At 47.3% G+C, this 20,491-nt stretch overlaps 1 protein-coding gene across 1 annotated transcript in view; it reads left to right on the top strand.

Moving 5' to 3' along the window:
• Window positions 1-10,339: 10,339 nt before the first annotated feature.
• The window catches only part of LOC103778308 (axin-1), a gene marked incomplete at its 5' end in the record, with an annotated part of 29,099 nt that continues 18,947 nt past the window's right edge, over window positions 10,340-20,491 (top strand). The window contains 2 exons of the mRNA XM_008945889.1: window positions 10,340-10,480; window positions 17,138-17,234. Coding sequence (XP_008944137.1) covers window positions 10,340-10,480; window positions 17,138-17,234 — 238 coding nt within the window. The remainder of the gene's footprint in view (window positions 10,481-17,137; window positions 17,235-20,491) is intronic.

Here is a 20,491-nt window from a genome sequence, read left to right as displayed (position 1 = left end):
TGAACTCTTGCTCATTATAAAGTACTGATTGAAGCCAGAAGTCTTGGGGGGGGTGGGTGGAAGAGGAAATATTCTTTTCTGTACCAATCTAATGGTCTCTTGACTTTAAACTTAAATGTCTTCCCTAGATAGAAGTAAAGTTAAATAAGGCTTGGCAGGGAATTTTAATGCAAAGGTACGAAATGTCTTTGTGAAGGTCTTTTGCTTGACTTGGTTGTTTTTTCATGTGCTGCCAATACCTGATCCCACTTCTTGACCTTTAATATACACTGAGAGAGAAGATTAGGATGTTTCTAATCAGCTGAATCTCCCCTCTGGGAGCACTATCAAACCCTTACTCTCAGCTTTATCTCTGCCAGGTCTTGCCAGCCCTCCGTGTTTTTGGTTTTGTTACCAGCTGAGGTCAGAGTTCGGTCACCTCAGAGGTTCTTGTTCAATTGAGGGAGTTTCTCGGATCCTTTCTGTAGGCGTAAAGACACCAGTGAATGACTCTGCTTGGAGCAGACCTCTTTGTTTCATGTGTGTTGGTGAGCCAGACCTTACTCAGTGAAATAAGCTCTTTCTTTTTTGTGCAGGATTATTGCTAATCCTACCCACCTCATCATTAGCAGGGCTTTGTCAGAGGTCTTCAGGAACAAACCTGGGTGGTTTCGAGGTGCCCAGTGTCAAAGCTGCAACTGGTCTTCCAGCCTCCTGGAGCTGTGTCTTCCCCTGTCAGTTCAGCCATCAGCAACACTGCTGTTGTGATTTAGGTGTTGGGGCAACTTATCCCTGAAAGCATTACAGACAAGGGACTGCTGTGCTGGGGTTTATACCCTCCTGAAAAGCCCTGGTGATCTAAGGAAGGACTGAAGAGCCCAGGCAGTCTTTGATTCCAGTGTTCTATGTGCCCATCGATGTCCCTGCCCTGTCCCAAGTTCTTGAACACTCCAGAGGCTCCGTAGGTACATAGGAAGGAGGGGAGTGGTCTGGAGTCATTTGCCAAAGCTGGATGCTTTGTTCCCATCCAAAAACTTACTCATCCTACAGACCCTGATCTCAAGTTACTGGAGTTGCAGGGAAAGCTACTCGTAATTCTTTTCTTGTAAGCCCTTTCTTCTTGAGCAGAAATTTTGGCAAAGAGTCGTCAAGGCACTGGAGACTCCCCAGTTCTGCCTGGTTGTACCAGGCCTCCTCAGATCTTTCCTTGGAACGAGCAGGCAAGAGGAAATACTTTCCATTTCAGAGAAGCGTGGACAAACAATGTTGCTTCAGACAGAGAAGAAAAGCAGCAGACGGAGTTAGAGAGCTGAATCCTGCTAGCCAAAAGCATGCTCTTGCCTTTATTCAGTCATTCCTGGAACACAGTGTTCTTATTGTATTCCCCTCACCCCTCTCAGTGCCTCTCCTCAGGCTCAGGACTCAGAGATACCCTGACCATGTTGCTGATGGGTTTGGGGAAGTTAAAAACAGCATCAAAAGCATCTGGGGAAGGGACCCTCTCCCTCGCCTGCCGTTAGGTAAACGTGGTTTCTGAAAACCTGGATCCTGTTAGAAAGGTTCCCGCTGTCTGGAAAACAAAGTACTCTCTCGCCTGGTTTAGTCATTAAGTAAATTTGTGGTTTGGTTGAGACGAAAAATAATGAAGAAAAGCTGTTGAAATCCCGGGATTAATTTGATAGTTTGCAGGCAGTGGTGTTTTTAAGCGGAGCTGCTGCTTTCTGTAGGCTATGAGCAGAGCTAGGTGTAAACCTGGACTTCCCTTTCTCTCCACACCTCGGAGGCAGGCGTTTGGAAGTCATTTGTTTCACCAAGGTCCTCGTCCCTTTCCGTCTCCCTGCTGCCCTGCCTGCCTTCCCAGGGGAGGGAACCGGGGGGCAAAGGCAGAGGAGCCCATGCAGAGACCCCCTCAACTTGCTGCTGAGCGTTTCCCCTCTCCACCAGACCAAATTTTTGTAGGAGAATCACCCAGGAAGGCAGTGAGCTGGGAGCTGGCACTGCTGCACACTGGCTGAAATGGCTGCTCTGTGTGTTCATCCTCTTAAGCACATAGAGACAGATATATATATATATATATATCTATAAAATCACTTGGCGTATTAAACAGAGATGTCATTTCAATCTGAAATCCCCCTGCCTGGGGATGGGAACCCGAGCTCCTGGGAGTGCTGCAAGGATCATGTCAGCAGGCTCTGTGATTTGAAAAGATTTGTGTTTCTTTTCATGCACAACGTGAGCTTGTAGCACATTAGTGCTCCTATGCTGACGTTCCTCCGTATGCACGTCACCCTGGGTAGGACCTCGCTCTGTTCTGGAGGTGTTGGGAGGATTTGGTCCTCAGGATCCAGCTCCTCTCACTGCATCCGGGATGTGATTTCATCTCAGTCACAAAGTTCCTAAGGCAGCTTCTTCTGGCAATGTGTGGATGTTCAGCACGTCTCTGTGTGAGCTTGAGTCTGCCCTGTCCAATAAAATATTAAAAATAATTCCCCTGCAGCATATTGTCTGCCAGAGCCCATGCCATGGAAGGGAGTGTGGCTCATGGGTGGGAGCAATGTACTCAGGATGTCCAGAGTGCGCCCAGGAGGTGCTGGGTTTGCTCTGGTTTTGTAGCTGGTTAAGTCACTAGAGAGGCTTTTGAATGACTGATGGAGCCAGAATGTTCCAAGGCACCAAGGGTCTTGTTCAGCCACTACTAATGCAGCCAAATGTCCTGTATAATTTATAGAAAATTTCCCTACTTAATGCCAGCCTTTCATAATGGAAAAGGATCATGTTAATCACAGAAATCACAGAATAGTTTGGGTTGGAAGGGACCTTAAAGATCATCTAGTTCCAACCCCCTGCCATGGGCAGGGACACCTCCCACTAGAGCAGGTTGCTCAGAGCTCCATCCAGCCTGGGCTTGAACACCTCCAGTGCTGGAGCATCCACAGCTTCCCTGGGCAACCTGGGCCAGGGTCTCACCACCCTCACAGTGAAGAACTTCTTCCTAATTACCAATTTAAATCTCCCCTCTTCCAGCTTGAAGCCATTACCCCTCATCCTGTCACTACAAACCCTTGTAAAAAGTCCCTCCCCAGCTTTCTTGTAGGCCCCCTTCAGATACTGGAAAGCCACAATGAGATCTTCCTGGAGCCTTCTCCTCTCCAGGCTGAACAACCCCAACTCTCAGCCTGGCCTCACAGGAGAGCTGCTCCAGCCCTCGGATCGTTTCTGTGGCTTCCTCTGGCCCTGTTCCAACTGGTCCATGACCTTCTTGTGTTGGGGGTTCCAGAGCTGGACAAGAGTTCTCACAAGAGTCTCACAAGAGCTAATTATATCATCATTTGAAAAAAAAACCAAGCTATGTTCTGGTATAAATTCAGACTAATATGTTGAAATGAATCTAAGCAGATACCTGTTATTGTTAGATATGGAACAAAACGTTCTGCAGTGTTCAGGAAGATGATCCAAGCATCCTGTTCACATGCAGACATCGTGTTGCCCATATTTCCCATTTTATTTTAATTCATTTCTTGTTCATTGAGCTATTAAATAAATGAGGGTTTTGGTCTTCTTGTAGCCCATTGTTTTGAGGGAGGACTTGACTTCATTGTGCATCAAAACTGGATTTTTGATGGGCGATAGGACAATACAGCCACAATATTTAGCCTGGTGATGGGGCAATACAGCCACAATATTTAGCCTAGATAGACTTTATTTGCCTCTTAAGGCAAACAATTAATTTCCTGTATTTCAGCTTCCTTCCTAGGTTCTGACAAATTCTAAACCGCTTTTGTCACCCACCTTGCCGTATCCTGTGATCTAAATTACTGGTTTCAATTAACATCTCTTCTGTTCTGTTGCCTGGAGAGGTAGTGTGTCCTTGGTAAATGCAAAAGAGTGAGAAATGGGAAACTCAGACTGGTAGATCTTGGATTTGGCTTTTGTAACAGTACTTTAATACTTCACAACAATTACTGAAGCTCCCCATAAAATAATCTCCGTGTAGTCCTAAAATGGAATCGAATGCCTTAGAATTAAAGGGAAGAAGAGCCCTTATCTGTGCTTTTAGTTAGGTTTTTATTTATTTCCCTTCTTCCTCCAGCGTGGGAGGATGAATAAGCACAGAAGAAGATACAGATTTGCAAAGGCTAGCGTCGGGTTTTTTCATCAGCTTTTAAAAGCCAGACTGTAATCATAAATTCCCTGATAGCTGGAGCATGCAGAAGTCGTCTTTAAGCCCACAAGTGACAGGCTGCTGTTGCTTTTCAAACTTCAGATTTCTCTTTTTTTTTGTAAGACACAACTTTGATCTGGTTCCTTTGTAATGCTCTGCAGAGCGCCGGGGCCGCTGCGCTCGCCGGCTGCAGGGCTGGAAGGGAACTTTCTTGGCAAGAGCCATCTGGAGACCTCAAAGAACAGATTAACTTGTCCAGAATTGATGTGATCTTTGAAGAAGCTGCCCTTGCCTAGAACACATGTGATTAGCTTGACATTAGCAGTGATAAAGTTGAGATGCACGGCAGTGTCTGAGTACCCAGAGTAATTGGGAAGAGTTTTAAGTGGAGCAACCCTGAGGATCTGCAATCAAATTATCAGCTAAATCCCCAAATCTAACCTCTTGAGCAGACTTTCTGTCTTTAGTGCAGGTTAAATCCAGTCAGGAGTTACTCTGACTGGATTTCTGAAAGGTTTTCAGCTTTGCATCTTCATAGACATTTTGTTCTTAGCTCCAAAAACACGCATCGGGGAACACCGCGAACGCTTTGGGACGATTCTAAGAGTTTTACACCCAGCATGGTGCAACTTTCTTTGGTGGTTATTGGTACCACGGATTGGAAACTGAGATTTTTCTGTTCAGGTGGTAGATTAACGTAATCTTGTAAGTCAGGCTTGTTGGTGGATGCTGCTCTAATCCCTTGTTTAAAGGTGACCCTGCCGCTCGGCCGCTCTTGTCAGCACATGCTATTTAAATATGCTGAAGGGATTTGCTTCAGCTCCTACAGCACCAGCTCACGTGGGCAGCTTCTAATTTGATTGACTGGTGGTGATAATAAAAGGTGGTATTGCGTGAAGGAGGTGACAGTCACCTGCTTGTTGGTAGATACCAGCATGGGAAGGAAGAGAGCTCTGATTGTGTCTGGCCAGAGTCTCAGTGAGTTGCCATGTTGGAAATTTTGGTGCTTTTTTTTCTCTTGGGTGGAAGTATGTAACTTTATAAATGGAAAAAATTAATTTTTTCACACTGAATAAATGGGAGATGTCAAAATAATGAGCTGGAAGGATGTCTCAGCCAAGCACACAGCCAAAATGGCCTGAGACACCACATGAGATTAGTGCTCAGTGCTGGTTTCCTCCTGCACATGTAGTTCTGGAAATAGTCATCTTCAAAAACACAGGGCTGTAAAAGTTTGGCGTAAGTTGTCAGAAGTTGGTGTGAAAAAGCATGGTGGGAGCACAGAAGCTCAATGACTGGGTCTCCTTGAGTTGCAGCCCTGCTCTGTGGTCTCTGGGCACCATCCCTCAGCTCAAACACCACCCACCAAACGAGCAAAGGAGACGTCGTGTCCTGCTGTGAGGTCCCTCACTGCTGTGCAGGGGGGAGGGAACAGCAGCTCCTCAATCTGCCATCAGCTCTGGTGAGAGATCTTGACACCATTTTGGGGTGTCCTTCCCAGGGACTTGCCAACATCCTCATGCCTCCTGCAGCTTGAACCTTTCAGAGGCAGCTCAGTTGGGTGATAATCAGCTCCCGCATGGCTCAAGCTGTCTAGAAACTGGGATTTCTCCCATGTTAAAAACAAGCTGCTCATCCAAACCATGGTGACCAAAGGTTCAGAGTATGTCAGGGAAGGAAACCTGCTGGAAGCCCTGTTTAGGGGGAGTGTCAGCAGAGTGCTTTGTGGTTTTGTGGTTGTCAGCTTCATGAGTCTTTAGCTCTTGGGTTTACTAATCTAGTGTTTCAAACAGCTGCTTTCTTGATAGCACAGAGGTTTGGAGGTGCCACCAGGGAGTTTGGAGATGCACTGATCTCAGGGTCAGGCAGGTGGGAGACCCTTGCAAGAGGAGAACTGCCAGCCTGCCTGGATCCTGTCACAACTTCAATTCCTTTGAGTAAAAAACTTCTTCCACAAAATGTCAGTGTCTTTAAAAATTCAGTGCTGGAGCTGGAAAAGGTGGTAGCAATGAAAACTGATGGGTCTGATCAGCTTCCCTGTTAGACTGGGAGCTGTTCCAGCTACACTGGAACTGCTAGCAGACTTGGGAAGACCATGTCTCTCAGCTGCCAGTAGAGCATTGTGCAACTTATTCCTTTTAGTGAAAATTTAAATTCTACAGAAATCAGTTGCCTAGAGGTCTTTAATCTCCAAGGAAGTTTCCTTCTTGCCTTAGTTTTGTTTTTTTTCCATGCTTAAGGAGGTACTGTTGCGAATTGAAGGGAATGCCATGTGGATTTGGCTTTGCAGGCAGGATCTGTGAGATCTCCCTCCCACTGTGGACTCTGAAGGTGATGCAATTGTTCCCCAGAGCGTGCCAGCTCCATGGTTTGTTTTTTTTCACAGAACAAAGAGTAGCATGTTTGGCAAAAACTGGGGACTTTGCATCTTTGATTTAAAATGGGCATCAGGGGAAGCTGTGTGAAGGGAGCCTGGGGATCCCAGGCTGGAATGAAAACAATGCCCTTCAGGACTTGGGATGCAAGAGGACCTCACCTCTCTTCTCACTTCCATTGAAGTTCCAGGATCTGATGGTACCAAAGTGCTGTGTACAGGTCTTGGTTGGAGGAGTGGGAAATTTGGGTTAGGGTGCAGCCAAGACGAGGTGCAAAAAAGACTCTGAACAGGTAAAAGAACACCCTAAGGAGATGCCTGCTGGATTTCTACCACAGTTTTGGCCCTTGTCAGCATTACCAGAATTTACAGTGATCAGTGGAAGGTTTTATGCAAAGAAAAGGCAGTTGGTCAGGTTGACTTACTTGGGTCGCTGTGATCTCTGTTATAATTGTTCCTTATGTGATTATTTTGAGGGTTGAGCAACAGAGAGCTGCAGAAGCAGCTTCATTTCTGGGATGTGTGAAGCATTCAGTGTCAAAAATGTTCATTGCTCTTTCTGTCTAAAAAAAATAAAATAAAATTCTGGAAGTCTGCAGGAATTGTTGTGAAGTCCCAACTTTAAATGCTCACCTTTCCTTTTATCGCCCTTATCAGCACATAGAGCTCGGTGTGTGAGGTTTTTAGCTGACATTTCAAGTCGTTCTGAGTGTGCCTGTATCCCTTTTAAAGCAGCCTCCCCTCCCAGATCAGAAGTGACCAGGGTTTTTTGTTAGACTCCATGTTCCTTTAATGTTTTCCTCCTAATAGATGTTGAAAGAGTTCTTCAGAGGCAAGGCACAAAACATTCAAATAGTGATACGAGCCAGCTGAAGAGAGTTGTCAGGGAGAGGGAACATTAGGAGAAGGATTGAATACAGATGGATTCCTCAAAAGTAATGTAACCTGTTATGATTGCTTTGAAATCCTATACCCTTCCCATCTACTTACGCTTACCAAAAGTTTACATTTGCATTGATGTATTAGAGGCAGAGCTAAAATGGAAGTAATCCCTGCTGTATACATGCTTAAGTGTGTAATTTTGGCTAAATACAACAATTGTGACCAAACTCTTGCCTGCATTCTCAGTGGGAAGCCCACAGCCATGGAGTACTTGCTGCAGGAGAGCCCATTCAACCCAATTCTTCTGGAGGGGGGGGCTGTGAACCACCCAGCACCCATCTGCTTGCTCTTGGCTCCTTCAGCCATCTCAGATCCAGACCCAAGGAATGGTTCAGCTGCTCTTTGCTGTCTTTCTACCAGCAGATACAAAGGAGAAATCGATTGATCTGTGCATTGTAGTCTATGTATCGTGGTGCTCTCTTAATATCCTGCCAGAATAATCCTCACCTCTTCCAGAGAGTCCTGGCAGAAGGTCCACTAGAAGTTGGTGCTGTGTTTTAATTGGGTGGTCCAAAAAGCCTCCTCTTTGCTGCAGGGAAAGCCTGAGCTATCCATCATTCGTGTGCCTCAATTTAAGAGGTTATATCAGCCCCCATCACAGAGCAGTCACACTGAATTTGACAGGAGGGTTCACTGCACAGTGCTCCTTTAATGCTCAGAACTGACCACTCTGCAAGGGGAGAACTGCTGGAGAGGGGCTGGTAAGGTTGTCACTTCTTACACCTTGCTTTTTAGGGTTGAACTTCTTCACATTATTTCTAGCCTTAACTATTTGCCCTAGAATATTTCAAATCTGAATAAGGAATAAGGTTGCCCCAGTGCACGTTGACAGTGACAGACAGAAAGTTGGGTGCTAGATGCCTGTGGTGATTCACCACCCCAAGGCACCCATCAGCGTTTGTCCACAACTGACTCCCTGTTGCACCCGAGCTGGGAGAAACCTCACAAGGCTCTGTTTTCCTCCCAACAGTCATGAAAAACCTCAGCTGACTCAGTTTTGAATGTTCTTTGCAACTGTGCTGGGCTTCATCATCCGAGGAGAAATACCTCAGAGTTTTTGTTGGTTTGTGGCAAGCAAAATATTAGTTTTCTCTTTGTGAGGAGGGTAATTTGTTTTGAACTGACCCCATAATGGACCTAAAACAGTATGATTTTTCTTAGTGGCCAGCAAACATCTGTGACCCCTTGTACTAGGAGGAGAATTGCTTCTGTGTGTAGGAGCAGGAGGGCAGGGTGCATAGGAACTGGGGTGTTAGCTGATGGCTGTAGCCCTGTCGAATTCAGGTTCTAAAATGCTTTAGTAAACGGTCCTGAAAACCTCCTGAAGGGGTCCTTGGGTAAAAATCCTGAAAATCTCCACCTTAAATGGGTTACCTGCTAGTCCTCATTCATGCAGTGGCTGTCCTGTCCTTCACTCCATGCAAATATGCAGAACCTGCCAGCTTTTCCCTTTGCTGGTGTCTTCCTCTGGCCCATCTATCTGTGTGCTTCTCATGGGTTTCCTTGACTTACCTACACATAAACTCAGCAGAGCAGGGGCTGCTTTCTGTTGTCTGCAGGACTTTGACCACTGCAGTACAGCCAGAAAAGCTTTTCATGGCAGAAGAGGGAAGCACAAATTGCATGAGGTGTCCTCTTTGGAGGCGTTTGCTCAAGGTCCATCACAAACCACATCAGCGAGGTGCCGGTTACTGAGTTACTAAAGAAAAGGTCATGCTGATGAGCTTCATGATCTGAATTAAACCAGGGCCTCATGATTTTCAGAGCTGGTAACAGCGTTTGGAAAAAACAGGGTTTCATCAGCTTCAAGAGACCTTACAAATGCTGCTCCTGATGCAGAGGGGTAGGTGAGGGGAGTGGGGATTAAGTGATGCTGTGTTGCTGTGTCACTAGGAACATTTCAGCTTGTTCCTCCTTCCAGCAAATTGCAAAATAACTTGCAGGGACAACAAGATGCCTGAGTGGCCTGACTGTCCTGTGGTGTAGCAGGGCCAGAGGCACTTTGGCAGCAGTGGCTTTTCAGTGCCAGTGGCAGAGTCGGTGGGAAGAAGCTCTTGCCTGCTCGTCTCGCAGGCTGCTTCACCCTTAACTCAGGTCTCCTCCTGAGCAAGGAGCTTGCTTCCCAACTTAGCTCACACAGGCAGTATCTTTTCCTGTCATTTTGTTGAAGAGATGGAGGTTGGCCTGCTTGCACGTGTGCTTGAATAACCTGTCTGCAGGACAGGGCATGTGGTCATGTGCAAACTAGCCTCAGTAGATCCATGAATAGATTGTCCATTGGAAAAGCCATTGTGATTGGATGGTCCCTCCTGGTGGAATCTGCAGGTGTTTGATGTACCCGAGCGTGACATTTGAGGCTGGCTTTAGGTGCTGCATTGTCAGCAACAGGCATTTCTTGCTTTACCTCCACCCCCTGTTGGAGCAAACGTGTTGGAGTAAGGAGGGGTGTAAAAGCAAAGACAGAATGGGTGAGCTGTGCTACACATCCCTCACTGCTGGAAGAGAAGAAACCTGTTTTGACTCAGCAAAATGGTGTCTTATTATCCAAGTATTGCTTTTGGATGTCCTGCCTTGCTCACAGAACGACAGCGCTAAGCACTTCGCCCATGGGCACCATAAATCCTGATGGGAACTGGACTTCTTCCATATAGTCTTGTTCCCTCACTTCATCTCAAACAGTTGTCATCTTTATTACTCCATGAACTCCCTTTTGCTGCCACTTATGAGTCAGATTGTTCATGGTTCTATCAGTGCAACTTAGTATGAGCACAACTTACTCTGTCACCTGTCACCGACGCAGGGGCTCCAGGCAGAGTCCCTAGTGATGCAGAGTATGGTCAAGGTCGTGTCCTTCTAATTTGACTCTCTGGTTTTCTTTGCAGGCATGGGTCGTGGAGAGAGCCTGTTAACCCTTACTATGTCAACACGGGCTATGCTCTGGCACCAGCGACCAGTGCCAACGACAGTGAGCAGCAGAGCATGTCCAGTGATGCTGATACCATGTCACTGACAGACAGCAGCGTGTAAGTAACTCCACTCTGGGGGCACAAGTGGGACAAGAGCATGTTTGTATCTCTGATCAGTGGTGCTGCTGTTGTGTTGCTCTGGGTGAGGCTGGTGTTGGGGGGAACATCTGAGTAGACCAAGGTCATGATCATTCTCGCTTTCTTTTCCAGCAGGGGTGTTTTGTCACTGTGCAGGCTGCTCAGCCCCTGCTGGTCTTGGAGACATTTGCAACTTAAAATGCTTTGGGTGAACTAAAATAAACACTGCTTGGTCAGAGCTCCTGCCACATTTCTTGCCAGGTGCAGGAAGGATTGGATGGCTTTGTAGTGATTTGAGATACAGTATCTTCTAAATGTCAAATGGGGCTTTCTACTTACACCAGTGCTTCTCCTTTTGAGGTTTTTTGCTGACAAGCTGTGCTCATTTGTGGTTACTTTTCAGTAGTATTGGTGACTGACCAGTTCTAGTTTGTCTGGTGACTGCTGCACTTTAACACAACTTGTACTGATAAGCCCCCACCGAATCTTTTCTGCCTTTTCCTAGCTCTGTCCCCCATGACAGCACCCACGAGATACCTTCCTTAAAGATGGTCTGCAAAGGCAGCAAAAAGGGGTTACAAAATTTTGTTGCGACTACATCTCTGTGACAGAAAAAAGGGATTTGGGGGAAAATATTCAATGTTCAGTCTGGTTTTTAGTAGTGCAAATGCAAAGTGTCTTTCTGTAGACAGAAACCCTTTGATTCTTCAAGCGAAAGATGACAGGTTTACAGAATTAGGAGAGGGTTTTATTAACGGCAGTGCTGTAAACACAAAGTCCTCCAAGAGGCTCGTTTAGTGTCACTGTGGATGTCAGGAGCTGTCAGACCTCGTTGGAGAAACTTGCCAGCCTGTGTCATGGATGTTGTTAACGGGTGCTGCAGCAGCTCCCCACTCCCCCTCGGTCAATACGGTGAGCTGGTGAGTGTGTGACGTGGGACGTGGCAAGGGGACTGCTGTGCCTGCTGTGGTGGCTCTAAGTGAGGTGGTAGCCTGCTGGCCTCTGGCTCCACGGAGGCTTGGAGCTATTTAGGAGCAGCTATTGAGTCCACCCTGCTCCCTGGCACCAGCTCCCTATGCCTTGTCCCTGTCACGTTGCAAATTGTAGAAGGCAGACCTTGGCCAAGGGGGGCACGGGAGCTGGAGGATGCCCCTGGGGCAGAAAGCTGTAGAGGACCACTAATTAAAGGCTCCGTTTGATACCAATCCAGCTGCTCGGCCACATCCTTCTGCAGTTCTTCATATTCATCATTTTATATGGAGGAGTACTCTGAAGCTAGCAGGGGTCGTGTAACTTCTTGTTATCGGGAGAGACAGATGTAAGAAATCTTCAGAATTAATTAGCTTTTAGCACTTCCTTTTCCACTGGTCCAGTGGGCTCATGGGGTTGCACTGATGGTTATACCTTCCATAAGTTGTGATCATTTATGCCAGAGTTCTTCACCCTCTTAATTTTTATTTCAGTAGCTGTAATTTATTTCTTTCACAGGAAGAATAATTTCAGATTGACCATCCTATCTGTTCTTTCTTCTTTGCTCCTTTTTCCTCTGGGCATTTTATCCCTCTGTGCCCACCCTGAAGTGCTTCCAGGACTTTAATTACCACCGATGCATGCTCTGCCTTTTGCTAATAACTAACCCAATCTCGGTGGTTCGTTTTAAGTAGGTCTCAAAAATCATAAGGGTAAACCTGTGACCTTCTGTGCACCTCAAGGTAGATGCATGCAGACTGATCTGGATGTACAGCCTTGACCTTTGGCTTGCAAAGGCTCTGCCTGTTTTCAGCACTTGCTCTTTATGACTTGCTTTAAAACTCCAGTACAAGGTTTTGTTCAGTTTTTACGTGACGTTGCTGAACCTATCTGCCTCCTGAGTTTCAAAGGAATTTTTGCAGAATTGCTCAAGGCAGCAAAAATGAGGAACAACCAGACGCAAGTTAAAGAAGGGACTCCTGCTGCTTGACAAGACTTGCATGTCTCAGTGCTTTGAATTTAGGCCTCCTCTGAGGAAAATGGCAATAAAAGCCTCGTTTGCTGATGAGCGAGGTTCTTCCCTGTGTGTGCTGTTTACATACAGCAGTCAAGCTCAATAATGAAGAACTCTGGCATCTGCTCCGAGGCAGCACATGAACAGGGTGTGATCCCAAGGCAGAAACCTCCGTGACCCTCCATCAGAGGAGAGTGTGTCCGGACAATCAGGATGCAAACCTCGGCTAATTGAGGAGTGCTAATAAGCCAGGAGAGCAGGGAGCATGGGTGAGCAGGGAGCATGGCTTGCTGCAAGGCGTGCTCTCCCAGCACTGGCCACCTCAAGCCCTTGGGGAAGGCAGCCACGCCGAGCAGGTTGCCTGTGCTCTGGTACCTGCAGTCATCACCAGCTCCTTTCCAAGCTTTGATGTTGTACTGATCGTGGCAAAGCAGGGTTTGGATGTGGCTGCATGCACAGCCCAGCTGTGCCAACCTGCTCATGAAGACCTGGGTGATGCTCTGGCCTCTGGAGCTGGCATGGAGGGAGGCAGGCACAGGCTTTTGGCAGCACCCAGCTCACCAAAGTGCTTTTAAAAGTCGTTTCTCTGGTACCAGCTACAAGCACTCTTGTCTAAAAGACAAACTTCCAACAGAATGTCTTTCCAAGCACTGGTAAATATTATTACAATGGGTTGAATTTTTATAACGAATATGTTATCAGCCCCTGTTGTTGGAGGAGTTGGCTTTTTGAGTGGCTTCAAAAACATTGCTCTTCAATGCCTGCGCTCCACTGATTATTTTTCAGTCTTCCTGTGTCACCCGAATTCCTCTGCCCTGGTAGGCAGAACAGCTCCAGCCCTCTGCTGAGACCTGTTTTTACAGTCAGCAGGGCAGCTGTGTTGTTTTAGCTGGCTCGTGTGGAGCCAAGGGCTGGAGAGGACAGGGCGAAGGGCTCCGGCGAGCGCGGGCCGGGCGAGCGTGCCACAGGTGGGGCCGGGTCCCTCCCGCCAGGCTGGGTGCTGGTGGGTCAGTGGTGGGTCAGGGCTTTGGGGCTCTGCTCCCCCTCGGGTGCTCAGGGCCCGGCCCAGGCTTGTGGCAGCGTTCACAGCCCCGTCCTGAACTGCTCTCCCTGGCTGGGGTGGCCCTCACCTCCAGAGAGCATCTTTCCAAAGGGGAGGAGACAGCCTCTGGGTGGGAGGGTTTGTCCCAGCAGAGGTGCTGGAGGGAAATTAAGGCTCATCTGGGTAGGAAGGCAACAGGCAGAAGCTGTGGTGCATTAAATTGCCATGTGATGTTCCAATTCAGATGCAGAAATGCCTTGGGTCCATATCTTTCATCTCTTTATTTCTGCAGGAGCTTACATAGGTAAAAAGAGGTAATGTCTCCTCCTTAGCTCAGTGTAGTGGTCCAAGGAAACAACAATAGTCCCTCCTCTGGGTCTTATCATGGGTCCTGGCTTATCTTGCTTGGGAGACAGCTTTGCCTTCCTCCAGGCGCTTGGGAAGCCCTCAGTGCCAGTGGGCTTGGCCAGAGGGTTGATTGTTCTTGCCCAGTTCCAGTCAAACCTGCTCCAGGGTAAGGCTGGCCAGTCACTGGAGCAAAGAGCTTTAGGACAGTGGTTACCTCCTTCAAAAAAAAAACCTTTCTGATTAAATATTGTTCCTTGGATGACTGACCTTTGGCCAAAATGCCTGGTGATGTTCCCATCGTGCTTCTGGGTGTGAGAAGGGTCTCTCTGTGACAGTGGTGCTTTGAGAAGAGGAATTGGTAGAAAATATCAGTTTCACTGTGGATTTATTTCCTGTCTTTCCTACCTCCAGTGATCCAGAATGACCTTGAGTTCTGCTATATTTAAACAAGTTTAACAGCTTTTTAATTTAAAAGATCCCAAATGGTCATTTCCAACCTGTTAGGCTCAATGGGTGGCTTTGGAGGCTATCTTACAGAGGAGCAAAGACAGACCTTGTGAGAAGAGTCCAACTGCAAATCCTCTCTGCTCACCAGAGGCTCTGGCAGGTCCGTGAGGAGAGGAGAGGAAGCCCCCAGCAGCATTTTCCCCAGCAGCAAACCAGTTGCATTATCATTAAATAAATGATGGAAATATTCTTGCTCCCACCTTTACATTTCAGCACAGAGCTTTCTGGTGCTGAAGAAAATCACGTGATGAAACGAGGGGAAACAGTTTGGCAAAGTTTTATTTTAAAAGTCGATGTACTCTAAAAAAGTTTGATTTTTTAAAAATATATATATGTAATTTCTCTATCTATAAAAAATATCTCAAAGCAAGCTACCTGACAAAAGGAAAACAAAAGTCTGGTATTGGTTTTCCCTTGCTTTCCCCCCATCTATTGAATAAGGTTTTGTTGGGATAAAATTAAAGTGCTTATCTTTGAATTTGCTTCCTCTGGTTGAGTTGGCACAGTACATTGAACGAAGGAATGTTCCAAGTTCAGAGGTGGCATTGGGGAATCTAGTTAAAATGACATCAAAGGCAGCACAGCGGGGCTGAACATGTGTTTGAAGCCGGATAGATTAGAGGCCATTATCAGCCTCTTGCTACTGTGCTGGGAACAAAAGTCCCTCTTTCCGCTGGGACTGCTGCTGGGGAGAATTAAAAAAAAAGAAAGAAAGAAAGAAAAATTGCACCTTCTAATATAATGCTGCTTTCCCCACAAGCTTTAGCGTGCGGGTTGTGTTCTGGTGCTGGGGTTTTGTGCCAGGGTTAAGCTGGAATGTTGTCTATCGATGCCGACCAGCGATGGCTAAAATAATCCCCCAGGTTTTTGGGGGTTTTGTTTTCTATAAAAATGGCCTGTTGGTTGGTTGCCATCCAGTCTGGGAAAAGCCACGTCATGATGGGGTGAAACTCTGCCAGTGTTGGGAGTTATTTTTTCAAATGGAGGTGCCTAAGTGGATGCTGTCGTGGGGAAAATCACCCAGCTCCCAGAACGGGTGCAGTGCAGGTGATGCTCCAGCCACACTCTTCCTCCTCCCGCATTACCTGCAGCCACCAGCCAGAGCTGTAATTAGCCTGGCTAATTTTCTCTTCTCTCATTTGTTGTCCTACTAAAAAGCACTTGCCGTTAATCATGGGGTTTGTTTTATTTTAATGGTGTTTAATGTTGAATGCCTGGGTTGCTGCATGAAATTGCCTTCTTCTGATGTCCTTTGGTGGCAGTTCAGCCTGCACCCATGTTTCCAGGGAGCAGCAGGCACGTGGGAACGGGGTAGAGAGCTCATGGTGACCATCCCTACCACAGGCTGGTGCTTGTGACTCCATTTGCAGCCAAAACACTGCAGTAAACTGAGCTTCCCTTGCCAAATGGCATCTCGACTTCAAAAATCTGGTTAACCTCCTTAGTTTATGTTCTGGAGAAGCAGCTGGGCCTGGCACCTGGGGAGGGGGTAGGTGTGAAGTGCATTTGGCTTATGCAAACACCCTGTGGTTGTGAGAGGGGTTGGGACAGGCTGTTTGCAGTGCTCTGGGGTGCTGTGGGATTGGGAGGAGACAGCACAGCACGTGTGTGTGGAAGTCATTTGGTGCTTGGGACAAACCGAATCCCTGCCTTCGTTTCCAGCCGTTCCTGTGGCACTGCACAGCCTTCCCAAACAGTTACCTTCAGTGAATCCAGGAAATGTGGAGAATAAAAAAGGAAAGCTCTAAACTGCCAAGCTCCAGGCTGGGTTTTGTTTTTGCTTTGGTTGATTTTGCTCAGAATAACCCAGTGTCACCAAGAGATGGGACCGTGTTCTTCTCTCCTAACTGATCTCCACCTCACCTGTGTTCTCCTCATCCCCAGGGGTGAGCAGGGTGGTGGCAGTGCTGAGATCAGAAACACAGTCCCTTCCTTCTCCTGAGGCCATCCTCAGCCAGCAAGCTCTGCTTTTAGGGCTGCTTAGCAAAGCCTGGTGCCTCTGACCCCCATCACTGAGACCCCTGAGGTCTCCTCCCTTTGCAGAGACCTCACCAGCTTTTTCAGCAAGGGCACAGACCGGAGCAGAGCTGGTTCACTTGGGTGTTGCTGCCCGTGGCTTCCCTCCCTAACCTTGTCCAGCCTCCTCTGGGGTTCTGGCTAGGTTCTTGCACACCACACAGCAACTCCAGGATCAAGCCCATAGTTTCTGACTGAGGTGGAGGTCATCTTAAGAGCAGCAGAGCCTACCCTTTTGCTTTGATAAGCCATTTGAGAAGCTGTCATGCTCTCTTAAAAACATATACCTTGCTCCTCGACCGAGTTCCCCTCGGTGTAGATGCTCCCTGAGCTCCCACTCCTCCTCCTCCCCCTCCTAGCTTGCCCTGTGGTTTACTGTGTACATTACAGACTCTTTTATAGAAAGCAACCAACTATAAAAGGTACCAGGATGTGGTCCAAGTCCTTCTCCCTGCCCTCTGCCTAGGGCAGCGGTCGCAGGAGCCCTGCCTCGCTCCGCTCCCGTGGATGCCCTGTAAGTGCCCCCAGCCCTGGAGCGTTGCTGGTGCAGGGACCTGGGCGAGCATCACTCTCCACACAGGTTCCTCTTGTTCTGCTGCGCTCACCCTGGGCGTGCAAAGCCTTTCTCAAACCTGAAAAGGGTTTCCCACCCGGCACTGTGCCGTGGCGAGGCTTAAATCAAACGTCGTGTATCAGAGAGAGGCACTAAAGTGGAGCCTGTTGTTGTTTTGTCCTCCAGAGATGGGATCCCACCCTACAGACTCCGCAAGCAGCATCGCAGAGAGATGCAAGAAAGTGCCAAAGCAAATGGACGTGTGCCACTACCTCACATTCCTGTAAGTAGCCCTATCTCCTTCCCCAGAGGTAAAAATGCAAAATATGTGAGATCTCTCGTGTGCAGTCGCTCTGCTCCCTCGAGTTTAACCCCCTTAGCACTGTATTCATTTAGGGGTGTTTAAAGATGGAAATCCACCAAGGGTGCTAAGAAAGGGCTTGGTAGCCTGCTGCCAACCTCACCATGCAGGGCTGCCCAAAATGCATAGTTTTTCTTCACTGTTCAGCCAGTAGCTGGTTGTTTCTCCCAGAGGAGAATGGAAGCACTGGCTGGCATCTGCCTGCAAGCAGGTTACGTGCCCTCGGGTGAGCTGGAGGTGCTTGTGGAAGGTGTAGGAGGCCGTTGGACCTGGAAGCTGATGTCAGCTGGGGAGAAATGCAACTGTCCCAAGCGGTATTTCTGCACTGGGCAGCCAAAGGGAGCTGTAACCTGTTCTCCAGGGCTCAGAGCCTGCCTGGGGATATGAGGCAGGAGAGCAAAGAAGGTGCAGAGTAAGTATTTCATTTGTCTGCTGCCGTCTCCCCAGTTGCTCCAGGTAAGCAAACAGCTTTTGGAAGAGGAGCGTAACTCCTAGGGCTCTGCAGCACCATCTGCAGCTCTGCTTATTATTATTATTATTTTCTTTTTGTGAGAAGTTAGAGGTGACATTTAATACCTAGCAGGGAATAAAGGTGCTTCTTTCCCCTTTGGACAGCTGGACTCCAGCACAAATCAAACAGGGAGGAAAAAAAAAAGCCTCCATCTGCTTTTTCTAGAAGTGCCTTCAAACTTGAGGCAGCTGTTCTCATCCTGCCTGCTCAAAGCAGCACAATACCAGCAGAAATACCCCCTTGTTTTAATCTGATTTTTAAAACAAAAACCCAAACCAAAACAAAAAACCCCAACAAACCGCCACAGAACCACCACTCTTTGTTTTGCCTTTTAAATTAGATTATTTTCCTTAGATTTAAGAGGGTCTCCTGTGCTTTGATCACTGGGTTGACAATAAAAGCCCTGGCTGCAGACGCTCACTAGCCATCCTTGCTCAGTCACCTCTCCTTTCACACGGTGGCTTTCACAGTGTGGTCGCTGTTGAAAGGGCTGGCTGGGTGCCTTTTGATTTCACTTGATGCCATTTTTACTGTAAGCATGGCTTTGTTAGAGTTGAAGTTTGAAAGCTTGGCCTTTATTTTTTTTTCTGTTGTTGTTGTTGTTGCTGGTGCTGTTCCCCAACAGTGGGAAGCAGAGAGTGAATATTCGACTTCAAAGCTTGTCAGTGGCTTTACCTTTTGGATAAAAATAATAGTGGCTTTCTGTTGATGGTGTGCACTGGCAATGCCTCGGTGAACTGCAGGTTAGAAACTCAGAGTATGGAGCATTAAATATGTATAGTGAGCTCTGCTTTAACGAACTTCCATCTGCCAAACATTTCTTTTGTTGAACTGAATAAGTGTCATTCCAGCAGCAGTTCCTTGCAGGCTAATTAGTTTTACTTAGCATTAAATTTTATCGACCTTTTTGGTAAAGCAGTTAAAAAAGGGGGGGGGAGGAAAAAAACCAACAAGGTTTAAATTGGGCTACCTGCTGCTTATAAATTTTTATATTATCCTACTTATCTACACGGTCTTTTAGAATTACATATTCCTCCTAAACTACACACAGACACTTCACAAGGGTTTTTCTGTGAAACATCCACTGTTCCCATTAGGTTCTGGGCTGTAATTTTAAGTCCCAGGGAAAAAGGCATCTTGACACATATTTATGTGGGAGCAGAGGACTGAGGAGTCGAGTTAGTTCTAGACTTTCTCCAGGGAATAAAAGTTTAGTTCAGACACTCTGGCACCTCCTGCCAGCCAATTACTGACACAGAGTTGGCATCGACATCAGAGAGGCACTGCTCTGCCCTCGCTTATCAATCAGCCGAGAAAGGAGAAGGTAATTAGACAATATGTTTTGACAACACCAGTGTGAAATGTTATAAAGTTAGTCTGTTAAAATCACCTCTAACTCCACGCTTATCAAATTAAACGTCCCCAATTAGCAAGGAGCCGCGTGAACGTTTCTTCAAGTGTTGCTTTCCAGGCTGGTGGCTGGGTAGTCTCCACTGGCCATCTGGACCTGGGGGTTCCAGGCTTTTAAACATCTGGCAACGCCTCAATTGCAACCTTTGAGTGAAGGTCTTTGTGGACTCCTATCTCGGCAGTGCAGCTGGAGTCCATACTGATAGTGCTTGCAGAATGCATGGCATGTTTTCCTAGTGATGGTAGAGAACCTCCTACTTCCAAAAAGCCTTTTCAGAAGCCCTTTAGAGACCTTACAAGTGAGTTATGGGGCTATTATGCAGAATTCTGAAGGAACTTTCAATGCTTTTAATTAGCAGCACTTCTAGTTAGGTCCAGAAGCTATAACCTGTAGTGATGTTCACAGGAGACTGCCTGCTAGTTTCAGCAGCCCCACAGCCTCCAGATAATGAATGTGTGTGCTGGTGAGGTAGGATGTCCTGCCATGCAGCAGATCTGGGTGTGTAGAGGGCTGTATTCTGCATCTTCCTCACACAGAAACTCACCAGTGCTCTAAGTTTGGGAAAGCTGTGTTTTGTGAGATGGCCCTCTTGCCCAGGGATGCCACAGGTGAAGGTCTCTAGCAAGCAACAAGACCTTTGTTTTGTGCTTCTGGCAGGAGCCCATTACATGGAAAGAGAGTATTGCTTTTCATGTGGTTTTTCATCTCTCTCTTGGATTCGAGCAGAGTCTTGGAGCACCAAGGAAAGAAAGAGCAAGCAAGTTCCCAAAGGAAGGGTGGAAGGCCAGAGAATGCAGGGCTGTACCTTTAACCCAGCTTTGGCATTCATCCATTCCCAGGAGAGGGTGGGAGATGCTTCTTTTTCCCAGCAAATTCAGAAAAATCCAACCTCAAGCATTAAGACTTGGGATTCCTTTTTTAGTTTGCATAAAGAAACCATTTAGTGGTGTTCTTGCCGTAGCTTGATCATCGGGTGGAAGCTCTCCTGTCCTGGTGTTCTTGAGTGGAACAGAAGATTCTGAGTGACCTCTCTGCTGTGCTGTACAAGTGAGGAGTGTACAGGAGCAGCCCTGGTCTCATGCTGCCTGGGTAGCTACAGCTAAATGAGCTTCCTGCTCCTGTGAGTTGGGAACCTGCTCAGAATTCCCATCAGCTGTTTTATGCCACTTTCCTCAAAGGCCTTGCAGCAGCAGGGCTCCCTGAGAATCCCTGAATGCTGCCAAAGGGGATGCTGAAATCCAGCTTGCCATGGGCTCT

The sequence above is a fragment of the Merops nubicus genome, unplaced genomic scaffold, assembly GCF_000691845.1.
Source record: "Merops nubicus isolate BGI_N331 unplaced genomic scaffold, ASM69184v1 scaffold3028, whole genome shotgun sequence".
NCBI classification, from domain to species: Eukaryota; Metazoa; Chordata; class Aves; order Coraciiformes; family Meropidae; genus Merops; species Merops nubicus.
This window is presented reverse-complemented; position numbering and strand designations above follow the sequence as displayed.